Source organism: Athene cunicularia (genome assembly GCF_003259725.1).
Source record: "Athene cunicularia isolate RWA chromosome 19 unlocalized genomic scaffold, athCun1 chr19_part1, whole genome shotgun sequence".
NCBI lineage: Eukaryota > Metazoa > Chordata > Aves > Strigiformes > Strigidae > Athene > Athene cunicularia.
Genome location: NW_020799124.1, coordinates 12,473,624 through 12,485,517, shown reverse-complemented (window position 1 = coordinate 12,485,517; position 11,894 = coordinate 12,473,624). Strand labels below are relative to the sequence as shown.

General features: G+C 62.0%; 2 protein-coding genes across 3 annotated transcripts in view; one reads left to right on the top strand and one right to left on the bottom strand.

Moving 5' to 3' along the window:
- Positions 1–4: 4 nt before the first annotated feature.
- Positions 5–5,114, top strand: BUD23 (BUD23, rRNA methyltransferase and ribosome maturation factor). The gene is made up of 10 exons (XM_026861551.1): positions 5–72; positions 243–325; positions 419–515; positions 1,258–1,354; positions 1,784–1,834; positions 2,386–2,471; positions 2,678–2,723; positions 3,032–3,093; positions 4,073–4,162; positions 4,304–5,114. Exons 1-10 carry the CDS (start codon positions 5–7, stop codon positions 4,356–4,358), a joined length of 735 nt encoding a protein of 244 aa, XP_026717352.1. The 3' UTR covers positions 4,359–5,114.
- Positions 4,855–11,894, bottom strand: part of STX1A (syntaxin 1A) — an 85,576-nt gene continuing 78,536 nt past the window's right edge. For both annotated transcript variants that reach the window (XM_026861550.1, XM_026861549.1), the window contains 4 exons: positions 10,479–10,552; positions 10,040–10,177; positions 8,228–8,338; positions 4,855–7,608 (listed from right to left, as the gene is read on the bottom strand). In XM_026861550.1, the coding sequence (XP_026717351.1) occupies positions 7,531–7,608; positions 8,228–8,338; positions 10,040–10,177; positions 10,479–10,552 (401 nt within the window). In that variant the 3' untranslated portion in view covers positions 4,855–7,530. The remainder of the gene's footprint in view (positions 7,609–8,227; positions 8,339–10,039; positions 10,178–10,478; positions 10,553–11,894) is intronic.

Here is an 11,894-nt window from a genome sequence, read left to right as displayed (position 1 = left end):
GCAGATGTCGGAGCGGGCCGTGGAGCTGCTGGGGCTGCCCGGGGACCAGCCGTGCCTCCTCCTGGACGTGGGGTGAGTGGGGGCCCAGCCCTGAGTGGGGCCCGCGGGGTGTCGGGGCTCCAGCCGGCTGTGCCCGTGGGCAAGAGGCGTCCAGCCCCCAGCAGCGGCTGCTGTGGCTGTGTGCCGGCGGCATCACCCCGGAGCCAGCCCCCAATCCCCACACTCCTGCTTCCTCCCTGCAGCTGCGGCTCCGGGCTGAGCGGGGATCACATCTCAGGCGAGGGCCACTGCTGGATCGGCGTGGACATCAGCCCTGCCATGCTGAGTGAGCTGGCCCTGCCCCACCACCCTCCCCATGCCCTGGCTCTGGGCCCTGGCACAGGGAGTTGGTGCCTCAGCTATGCCCCACTCCCTGCAGATGTGGCGCTGGAGAGGGAGGTGGAGGGAGACCTTCTCCTCGCAGACATGGGTCACGGTGTTCCCTTCAGGCCCGGCATGTTTGACGGATGTATCAGGTGAGTGTGTGTGCCGAAGTGAGCTCCCATGCTGCTCCACACTCCTGCACTGCCCGCGCACCACCCCTGCTCTGCCTCCATGCATCACAGCCAAGCGCAGCCGTCCCTGACAGCTGCTCTCTTGGCTCCACGCAGCCTGACCCTGCTGAGATCCCGAGTGCTGGAACCAGCTTCCAACAGCTGTTGCCCAAGGGACACTTGTCTTATTTTGTGTTGGCGAGCTCGGAAGTTTATTGAATTAAATAAGAGAAAAATCAGGATATTGTCAGGAGGGTTGAGACCAGCTCTGAGGAGGAAACCAGAAAGTCTGTACCATTGCTGAACTGCAGGGTCAGTCCCTGGATCAAAGGTTGGATGGTTAGTGTGGGGATGAAGGGCAGAAACACTCTCTACTTAGAGGCATCTCAGGAAGGTGCTGGGAATAAGCAAGGATTGTCTGTTGCATGCTCGTGGGCAAAACCGGTGTTGCCCTGCAAGGGCCACAGCCAATCACTTGAATTACTGGAGCACTTGGCTCAGTGGGGAGCTTGGTGTTTCTCTTGTGCTTGAACAACTGCTGTGCCTTGTTGGGTTTCACACAGTGAGTCTCCATGGGGATTGGTGTGACTGCAGGACAGAATGCAAAGCTACATGGAGAAAGTGGAATTGTCTTCCTGAACCCGGAAGGCAGCTCAAGGGGAGGTGACAGAGTCTCGAAAGAGTCAATGGCTCAGTGTCCCGGGTGTCTTGTTTTCTTTCTCAGTATTTCTGCGGTGCAGTGGCTTTGTAACGCTGATAAGAAATCACACAGCCCTCCAAAACGCCTTTATCGATTCTTCTCAACGCTTTATACCACCTTGGTAAGTGTCATGCTTTCCCAGGCAGGCTCCTGACTGTACATCCTCACCAGTGCATGTCAGCGAGACATTTTCAGTCAGGGATCTTACGCAAATGCTCTGAAACTCTCTGTAGTCAGCATGAGGTTCATGGTTGGATGAGATGATCTTCAAGCTCTTTTTCAACCGAGATGATTCTGTGATTCTGTGAAACAGAGGACTGGCAGGGGTGCCCATTTCCCATCTGTGTGCCTGCCTGCACGGTGCCTCACGGCTCTGTACCTGCTGCTGTACCTGTGTGCACAGAGCTGGGGAGGGGCTCTGCCACTGGCTGCTCCCCCAGAGGGGGCTCTGGGAATCTCTGGGGAGGTGGACGCTGCTCTTTGGGCTGGGAGTTGGGAGTCTGTAGGGGTTCCCTGACCTGAGACACATTTGTGACTTTGTTTCTTATAGGCTCGAGGGTCCCGAGCCGTCTTGCAGCTGTACCCCGAGAACTCAGAACAGGTACAGGACACGGGGCAGAGCCAGGCAGGGATGCCGTGTGCTGTTTGGGGCCCTGAACGCCTCATGTTTCTGCATGTTGGATCTGTGTGTCTCTTTCCCGCCACCTGTAAAGCTTGTCAAGAGCCCCAAAAAATCTGTAGGGAGAGCAGCCCATGTCACTTCACAATTGTCTTAGGATCAAAGAAATGGGTGGGATGGATGTGAATCTGCTCTCCTGGATTTTCTGCTGTGTGACTGGGCCTGGGCTGCAGACACCAGCATGGGGGGACTGTAACTCCCCGGGGCTGGAACGTCCAGTCCAGTACCCCTCGCAATGAGAGACTGCTGTGTCAGTTAACCCGTGTGAGACTGAGGACTGGGGAGGACCCAGTAAAGCAGCAGACTGGTGTTGGGGTGGTGCTGCAGAACCGGGAGCTTGGTGCAGGCTTTAACAGGAGGAGGCACAACCCATCTTGGGCACACACTCATAGCTGTGGTCGAGCCCAGAGGTCTCCCGGGCACTGCTGGGGGGGTGACTGCTAAATAACTTGGGCACATGCTGCTTTTTCCAGCTGGAGCTCATCACCACCCAAGCCATGAGAGCTGGCTTCACCGGGGGAATGGTGGTAGACTACCCCAACAGCGCCAAAGCCAAGAAGTGAGTCCTGTGCCTCTGTGTGTTTGGGCTGGAGCCTGAGCTTAGCAGTGGTTTGTTTTTCCCAAGCTGTTTCTCTCTCCTTTGGTACAGCCCTGGACAGAGGTTACAGCTTAGACCTGACTGTGTTGTGCAGAGTCTCAGCCTTGCTTGGGGACTGGGAATTGCATGATCAATCACTTTCATGCTCTTTGTTATTGTTCTTTCAGGTTCTTCCTTTGTCTCTTTGTGGGGACATCTGGCACATTACCAAAGGTGAGAGGGGCTCTGCGGGGCAGCAGAGATGCCTCCCTATTGCTGGGAGCTGGAGGGGAGCTGTGGGGGGTGAGAGCAGGAGCCAGGCAGCCACGCACCTGCGGATAGTTCAGTTGAACGTTCACTGTCAGCTTCACTGACCCCGACTCCCTGAGATTGTTTTCTTTGCCACAACTTCTGGAAAATGAGTTTGTTCCTGCTTCAGCCCTTCCCCTCACAGAGCTCTGGGATCCCATTTGTTTAGACAGCATGACTGTTAGCTCTGTCTGTGCCAGAGGAGAGTGAAACTTCCCAATTTTGCTTTTCAGGGCCTTGGTACTGAGTGTGCTGAGGGAGACGACATGCGCCAGGCAAAGTTCACCAATGAGAGGTACTGTGTAGGGGTGAAGCTGTAGGTTCTTCCCAGGCAAGGAGCATGGGGGACAGGGGCTGGGATTTGCTGGCTGAAGGCCACAGCGCTGCCATGTGAGAAGCAATTGAGGGGAAGGAACAGGGGTGATCCTTGGCCGCCCAGGTGGGTGCTGCTTTATCCCACCAAACAGCCTCTAACAGAAGGAACAGAAGGGCGGAGTTTGGAGAGCTTTGTGTGGGGCCACTGCTGCTGGGCATTGGGCTGGAGGGGTGCTGTCTGTCTGCGTTCCAGCTCAGCACTGTGGCACAGGCCAGTGGTGATGGGAGGGGGTGTTACAGTGGTGGCATCGAGCATCACTATTTTTGTTGGGGAGGCAGGATGCCGTGCCAGAGGCCTGGTGTTCCCTTTCTCCTGCTGTTGGATTCTTTGCTTAGCTGGGGCCTGGTGGGGCTTCTCTGCTGGCCAGGTCTCCTCCTGCAGTGATGGTGCAGGGAGGAGCCCCTCCTGCAGCCAGTGGGAGAGACAGACAACAAAGAATAGAGGATATTTGTCATGGCTGCCAGGAGCTTGTGGCTGCCATGTTTTCCTGCCTCTTACACTGCTGCTCTCTGTTTACGCAGCTCTGGTCTGGGAGGGCAGTAGCAGAACTAGCAGCTTGTTCAGGAGCCAGAGGCTTCGTCTGCGTTGTTTGGAGCAGAACAGATGGGGGGGGCACGATGGTTCTGCTTGAGTCTGTGTTTCCCCAGGACCCCAGGGCCCAGCTACAGTTGTGTTAGAGGTGGCACAGCGGGGCACTGACCCATGGAGCGGGGGTGTCCCTCAGCTTGGAGGGAGTTGGGCTGTGGGGCCACCTGCCTCACCACTGCCTGGGCCCTCGTCATCCCGGGGCGGTGGAGGGTAACCACTGGTTGGGAGGGGCTAAGGGCATGCCCAGGTCTGGGGGTTAATCTGCCCTGCGCCGCAGTTCCCCTCCAGCTGCTGTCCCCTTTCTCTGTAGGACACGGTTCAGGAATGTCAAGGGCAAGTCTGTGAAGAAGAGCCGGGACTGGATCCTTGAGAAGAAGGAGCGTAGGCGACGGCAGGGCAAGTGAGTTCAGCCAGGTCCCGCCCCAGCAAAGCCAACTGCTGCTCTGGCCCACTGCCACCCCTGCAAACCCCCAGCCCGCCCCCTCTCCTGCCCCAGCGCGGCTGCGGGGTGTGCTCAGCTGCTCTCTGCTTTTCTCCCCAGGGAGGTGCGGGCGGATACGAAATACACAGGTCGGAAGCGTCGCCCTCACTTCTGAATTGCTCTGGATGCTGCTGGCACTGGAGGCGACGTGTGGGTCCCACCGGGAAGCCTCCTCTGGGGGCACCCAGGGGTGCACCAGATCCGGGACCTGCTGAGTCACTGCAACTCCCCGAGGTGTGAACCGGCTCAGGGGACACCCAGCAGCCAACGGCAAAGCTTCAGCCCTGCTCTCCTGGGGCAGAGAGGGTGGCAGGCAGTGCTGGGGCTGCCCGGTGCCCGCTGTACCCTCCCTTCTCTACCTGAGCGTACCTGGAGCCCTCAAGCTCCACCCTAGGGCTCTGTCCAGCCTCACCAAACACTCACGGAGGCAGAAGCGTCGCCCGTCTGCTGTGTGGGAACGCAGCGCCACGCTCCCGCAGCTGCTGGGCATCGTGAGGCTGCCTGGCCCCTGCGAGAGCTCTTCCTCCAGCAGGAGCATCACCCCTGTGGCAGGCGCTTCGCCTTGGCCCCCATCACCACCCTCCCCCCAAAACAGAGGCACCAGCCAGAGCTTTACAGTTACAAATGTTTATTCTACATAAAAATTCCACAAAATGGGAAGCTGTGTTGCACCCAAAGCTCTGGGAGAAGGAAGGGAGGCTTGCAGGGAGGGATGGGTGAAGGAGGGGAGGCGACGTACAGTGTCATCCAGGCAGTGAGACAGAGCAAGCTAGGGTCGAGATCACATAGAAAACAAGGACACTTAGCTCACAGTACAGCAACGGTACAACTCCACGGGGGGCTCGGGAAGCCTTCAAGTACATTAATTACGAAAAAACCCAATCCCCAGTTCAAGTGCAAGCTGTGCGTGCCCCACACTGCTCATTGAATACTGCATGGCCATGCTCCCGCTGTAGGGAGGGCAGAGGGGCTGAGGCCTGGGGGATGAGTGGCCTGAGGCTGGGGACTGGAAAGAAAATGTGAAACGTCTCCCCAAGCACAACTTCAGTGTTGATGATTGGGTCTGTGCATGCGACGGTGGGTGAAGAGAATCAGACCGGGGCTTCCCATTGCACAGGGCAGTTATTGCACCAGAACCCCCCCCCGGCAAGGATGGCAGGATCCTGCCTGTAGGCAGCCCACTCCTGCCCTTCTTGCCCCGCGGCCCAGCACTGGCCATGGCCCCTTGGCCCTGCTGCTGGAGGCTGCTGGCAGGGTGGCAAGTGCCAGAGCCCCCCCAGGCTGTTCCTGGCTCCTGCCTTGGCAGGGGGGGCCCAGCCCTGCTGCGCTGGGAGCTTGGGCCACAAGAGCCGCTGCTGGGGGAGAAAAGTGACCTTGTGCTCACGGGGGGCATGGTGGGGGGCAAGGCCCCAGGGGTGCTTTGCCTGCCAGGAAGCAGCCCTGCGACGTTATTGCTTCCCAGAGGAGGGGCCCAAGCGCCCAGACCCTGCTGGCACTGGGGCAGGAGCAGCTGCGCCTCTGGCCCCTCTAGCCAGACAAGGCCCCTGCCTTGGAAGGGGGTCCCCGGTGCCCCCCACCCCTTTGTGCACGGTGCTGCAGCTCACATCAGTTGTTGGGGGGCTGAGAGGAGAGGGCTCTGCTCTGGGACAGTCCCACTGGGTGCTTGGGCCAGGCAGGGGCTGGGCTGGACATGCTTCTTGGGGGGGTTGTGCTCTGGTACCAGGGACTGGGGGTGGTGGGCAGGGCTGCACCGGGGAAGGCAGTGCTGGGCTGGGGTCCAGCATCCTACCACGGGGGGAGCAGCTCTGCCCACTGCCCAGCCAGAGCAGGGCCACTGGGCCACCAGCCACCAAGAGCCCCTCTTCTGCCCCCAGCCTCTGGGCCCAGCCCCAGCCCCTGTCCTGGCTGTGAGCAAGGCCCCAGGTGCCTGCCCTGTGCTGGGACCCCTGAGGGGCTTTGGCTGGAGCCCTGGACTCTGGAGGAACGTGAGCGCAGAGCCCTGCCCCGGCCTCGGGAGAAGGAACTGTGGCAACCCCGGGTCCCTCTTTGCCACCAGCAGGCTCAGGCCACTCTGCAGCGGCTGCATCCCTGTGGGGGGCACGGTGGAGGGCACCCAGGGGTGCCGCAGCTCCCCACCCAGCATGGGTGCTGCAGCCATGGCCTGGGCAGGCAGGAGGGCAGGGCTGGGAGAAGTGGCAGGGGCAGGCAGATGCCCAGAGGTGGCAAAGAGATGGAAGGGGCCATCGGGCATCACCCTGCTCAGGAGCCAGAGGGATCGAGGAGGAGGAGGAAGGCTGCTGCTCCTTGCTTGTCAGAGGATGGACATAAGGGCTGCTCTCAGGACCGTGACAGGAGGCTGCGGGCATCAGAGCCACCCCAAACCCTGACAGCCTGGGCCTGGGGGCAGTGTGAGCCGGAAGCATGACGCACCAGGGCTGAGAATGGAGCAATGAGGCTTTGGTGCGGGGCAAGCAGCCAGGGAAAGGTGCTGGCCTGACTGTCCCTGCACCCTCCTGCCCTGCTGGGCCAGCACCGGGACGCAGCACAGGTCTCCACATGCCTGTCCCTGTCCCCAACAGCTGTGGCAGCCCCAAGCAGCAGCTCCCCATCTCCCGCCAGTGGCAGCAGAAGCACATCCAGCCCCACACCCGCAGCCGGGGTGCCCTGCCCAAGAGGGGCTCACCACCACTGGCAGCGCAGCTGGATGGAGCCCTGCGGCCAGACCCAACCAGAGAGGACAGGCAGGGCCCAGCAGAGCACACCGGGCGAAAGGCCCATGGGAGGAGCAGCCCAAGGAAAGGTGTTCACAAGTGCAGACGCAGCTGACAAGACATGAGCGCTCTGGCTTGAGGTGATGGGGAAGCTGGGGGAAGTTGACTGGGCACCGTGCTCCTGAGGGCCCCCAACACCCTTCATCAGTCCCCCCTCATCCTTGGCTGTCCCTGATGCAGACTGCCCAGCACAGGTGGAGCAGCAGTGCCCAAGGGCACCTCTGTCCCTGCCTCATCCCAGCCAGACACCCAGGCTGGGGCAGTGATGAGACCTTGGGTTCCCCTCCCCCAGGGTCCCCCTGCACCCATCACTGTCCCCTGTACCCCGCCTGCGCCCCAGGGCTGGCGCTCCCTCCGCACAGACGCACCGCACACACAGCGTCACAAACAACCATGCATTAGAAACTGAAATGCTGCTGGGAGGCTCCAGGGCTGCGCGGTTCGCTCCAGCACGGCTGCGGCCCCACGGCACACGTGGCTCCGTCCATCACACACAAACAGTCCCGTGGGGTGAGTCTAGCCGAAAATGCCGCCGAAGGTGGAGGCAATGACGATACCCAGGATCACGCAGCAGATTATGATCATGATCTTCTTCTGCTCGGGTGTCCCAGAGCCGGCAGGGAGAGAGGGGAGAAGGCTAGTGTCAGTGCTGGGCAGGTGGGCCCCCAGGGATGGGGTCTGCGGGCTCCCCCCCTTCCTGTTTGCTCACGGCCATCAGCCCTGGGGCAGGGATGGGCACCCCAGCTCCTCCCTCAGCCCTTGGCTGGCAGAGCAGAGCCAGTAGCCCCCAGTGGCCCTGAGCCGCTGCACCAATACGGAGCCAGGCAAGGGACTGAGCCAGGCAGTTGGCACGGCACTCAGGGTCAGAGCAGGTCTGTGCCTTCCCTCTACTGCTTTCTGTCACGGGACACAGCTCTTGCATCAGGCCTGCCCACAGGAGCCCCCCCATCCCTTTTCCTCCCTCCAAGCAGCACCACTGCCACACGACTTGTCATCAGCCCTAACGCAGCCTGTTCCTAGGGCTCTGCCTCAGCTGGTGCCACCAGTGAGACCCACGCTGCGCCCAGTGCTGGGGGTGAAACCGTGCCTGGGCACCCATAAGGCTGCACCATGCTGCCCGCTCCTCTGTGGAGGAGGGCAGGCAGGGGTGCCAGGCAGTGGACAGAGGACTGTAAGCAGGGGAGGATGGTCGCCAGCCCGTGCTGTGACTCACCCGTCTGGCTTTGCTCTGGTACTTCACTGCTTTTTTGGTGTCAGACACGGCCCGTTCCACATAGTCCACGGAGTGCTCCACGTTGTACTCAATGCGGTCGATCATCTCGCCCTGCAGAGTGGGGGCACAGCCCACGCGCCCGCGCAGGCGTGAGCTCCTTCCTGCCCTGCCGCTGCCCGCCAGCAGCCCTGCACGGAGAGAGGTGCTGTCAGCTGCCTGGGGGCAGGGGGGGGCTCCGGGGGGAACTCGGGAGCACCAGCTCTGTCCGGGGGGGCTGGGACCTCCCTGCACACCCCATCAGAGAGAGAAGCAAGTGTGAGGGTCAGGGGGGTTTCCCAGCCCAACTTCGGCCTGGAAGCCACCCCGTCTGGTATCTGAGGTGACATCTAAGCCACAAGATTGACACCAGCATCACGCTGCTGAAACCAGGAGCATGGCGAGGGAGCAAGGAGCGCACCAGCAGCGCCGCAGGGGGATGCTCACAGACCACACACATGCAGGGATGATCGCTCTGATCTGCTCAAACACCCTGTGAGGGCCAAGGCCCCTGGGGCAGGGCTGGCGAGGCCTGGCTGCAGGGCCCCATCCTCCCCCCTGGCTGCTGGTCTGGGTTGGCGGGGTGGGCTCCTGCCCACAGAGGGACATGGCCCCACACGAGCTCCCCCCGCCCATCCGCCTCCTTTGTCCCTGGCCTGGCTGCAGCGGGACACAGCTGGACCCTGCAGCAGCTGCAAACAGTCTGAGAGTTCGTGTGGTTGAGAGGGTTGGCAGGGGAGAGCAGCTTCAAGGCCAGTGCGCTCCTGTGTGGCATGGAGGGAAGTGGGGCTGTACAGCCAGGGGTCAGAGCCAGCAGCTCTGCAACGCTCGTTTCTCAGCTTAACGCAGGAGAGCACAGGGAGGAGCAGCCTGGCAATCCCAGGGGTGCTCTGTCATTACACACACCCCCCACCCTGAGCACTGACCCCTCCAGGCACCCCCCTACCCTGTCCCATGCCTGTGACACGCTGGCCTGGCTGCTTGGCCCAAAGCTGTGGCCCCTCCTTCCCACCTATGCCACGCCTGGGGCAGAGCAGGCAGCTGCCAGCGCTGCCGCCGGCCCCGCAGCCCTCTGCTCCACAGAACCTCCCGTGACGCAAGGTGCTGGCACTGTCCAGCCCTCAGAGCGGGGCAGCGTACCACGAACCCATGACGTCTGTCCTCCGAGGCAGACAGGACGGGGCACCCACGCCACCACGCCACGGCCACCCTCGCCCACCTGCCCCGGGCAGGCCCCAGGGCCATGCAAGAGCCTCAGACATGCAGAGCAGGGCCATGCAGGGCAGGGCCATGCAGGACAGAGCATGCAGCACCAGCAGGGCTTTACCTGCCACCGATGTCTCCTCAGGCCGCGGCAGCATGGCGGGCAAAAAGGGGGGTGAGCAGAGGCACCGCAGCACAGGCCTGGCTTAAGGGCCTGGCGCCACGGCCAGGGCCAGCCTGGCAGGACCACCGAGGCTGGTAGCACCCTGAGCTCGCTCGGCAGGGCCAGCTGCTCCATGGGAGACGGAGGATTCTCCGTCAGCAGAGCAGCCACCCACTGCCCTCCCAGAGCCCGTTGATGCATCTCCCACTCCTGGAACGCAGCAGCCCCCGGCTCTGGGGTACAGGCCAGGTGGCTCCGGCCCCAGGGTGCCCAGCTCAGCCCAGTGGCAGTGGCGTTGGTCCCAGATGCAGTTTCTCTCCTCAGCACCCCCCAAAGCAGGGACTGCTGGCAGACCCATCATCCCCAGCCTGCCCAGGCACGCCGGCCAGCAGGCCCCAGGGCTGTCCTACCTGGCTCTCCACCAGCATGGCCATGTCCATGAACATGTCGTGCAGCTCCCGGATGCTGTTCTCCAGTTTGATGATCTCGCTGTGCCGTGTCTCGATCTCATTCAGTGCCTGCTTGGTGATGTTTGAATCCATAATGATCTGCAAGGAGACAGGGTCGGTGAGCACCGTGCTCAGCCCCACAGATGCTGGGATTAGGGGCACCAAGAGAAGGAAGCACAGGGGCCCCTGAGCCCCTCCAGCTGCCCTGGAAAGGCCGTTTGGAGCAAACCCCACCCAGGACATGGCCCCTGATCAGGCCAGACCTGAGCACCCAGATCCTGCGTCCTGCATGGGCCATGCTCATCAGCACAGGGCCAGGGCCGCTGCGGCAGCACGTCCACCCACTAACCCACCCCAGGGTGAGGGGGCTGGCTCGCCTCTCGCCTGTGCCAGTGCTTACCCCAGAGGAGAAGATGGCTGGGTTGCCGCTCTCCAGCATGTCCTCCAGCTCCTCGCTGGTGGTGGTCCTGCCAGCTGCAAGGGACACAGAATGGGTCAGCCATGAGCCCCGTCCCAGCCCCGGTCCCGCAGCAGGGCTGCAGGGTTCTGCTGGCTCCACGGCACCTCCTGAGAGGGGAGCAGGGCAGAGCTTCCAGCCCTGAGAGCGCACCGGGTGGCTCGAGGGGCTGCCACACCACAGCTTGGCTCTGTGCCAGTCCTGTGACCCCTCTTTTTGAGGGCATCAAGCTGCCAGCTTGGCCCAGCTCACCCAGAAGAGCCCATCTGTCCCTTTTGGTCAAGATGCCCATTCCTGCAGGGCAGGGAGTGGGGCCAAAGAATGAGCAGCCACCAGTAGCCCGTTGGCAGACTGAGAGGGAGGAGGGATGGAGAGCAGCAAGCCAAGAGCAGGGATGCTCTTGGCAAACCCCATGCTGGGCCAGTTCAAGGCCATGAGGACACTGGCTCAGCGGGGCTCGCGGGCCTGGCCGCCACTGCTGCAGCCACTGCTCTGCCTGCGTTCTAGCCCTGCAGCTGCCTATCAGAACCCAGGCTCTGTCCTTCCCCCCGACACAGCCCTCCTGGGGGCCAGGGTGGCGTCTCTGGCCCCACAGCTCCTCTGGGAGCCACTCACCCATCACGCACGGCCACTCTGCCCTCCCCACAGACACAGCCCGCACTGCTACTGGGGGGGTGCGCTTATTCTCCACTCTGGGGGGTGCACATATTCTCCACCACTCACTGCAGCCTCTTCTGCAGCCAACAGCCAGCCAGGACTCAAATTCCAGTGCTGGGCAGACACAAGGGTGCAGGGGGAGCGGAGAGGGGAAGGGGTGCGGGTCACTGCTGCAAAGACGGAAGGAAACATCCCAGTGGGGTGAGCAGGAGCAAATGTGGGCAGAAGGGTGAGAGCAGCTAAAGAAGCAACTTCACTAAACCCAACAAAGCCAAACCCAACAGAAGGGCAGGCAGGACAGGGCCAGGCTCTAGTGCAGTGCCCCCTGTGACACACTGCCTGCAGGCTCTGTTAGAGGCACAGAAAGGGACAGTAACATCCTCCAGGATGAGTCCATGGCACTACAAAATGGGGGAATGGAGGGGGCAGCCCACAGGTCAGTGCTCCCTGCTCCCAGCAGTGCCACACCAGGGGCTTACACAAGGAAGATGCCCCAAACCTTGAACCTGGTCCCGACCCTCACCACAAATGAGTCAGTCACCAACAGCGGGCTGTGCCCACCCAGCCATGCCCGGCCACCACCCCACAGGCACCTCCACACTGTGTACCTCCCACACAGGCACCTCCACACTGTGTTACACATCTCCTTCTGTGCCAGGTCCTGCTCCTGGGCCTGGGCAACCCCCAGAACCAGACGGAGGG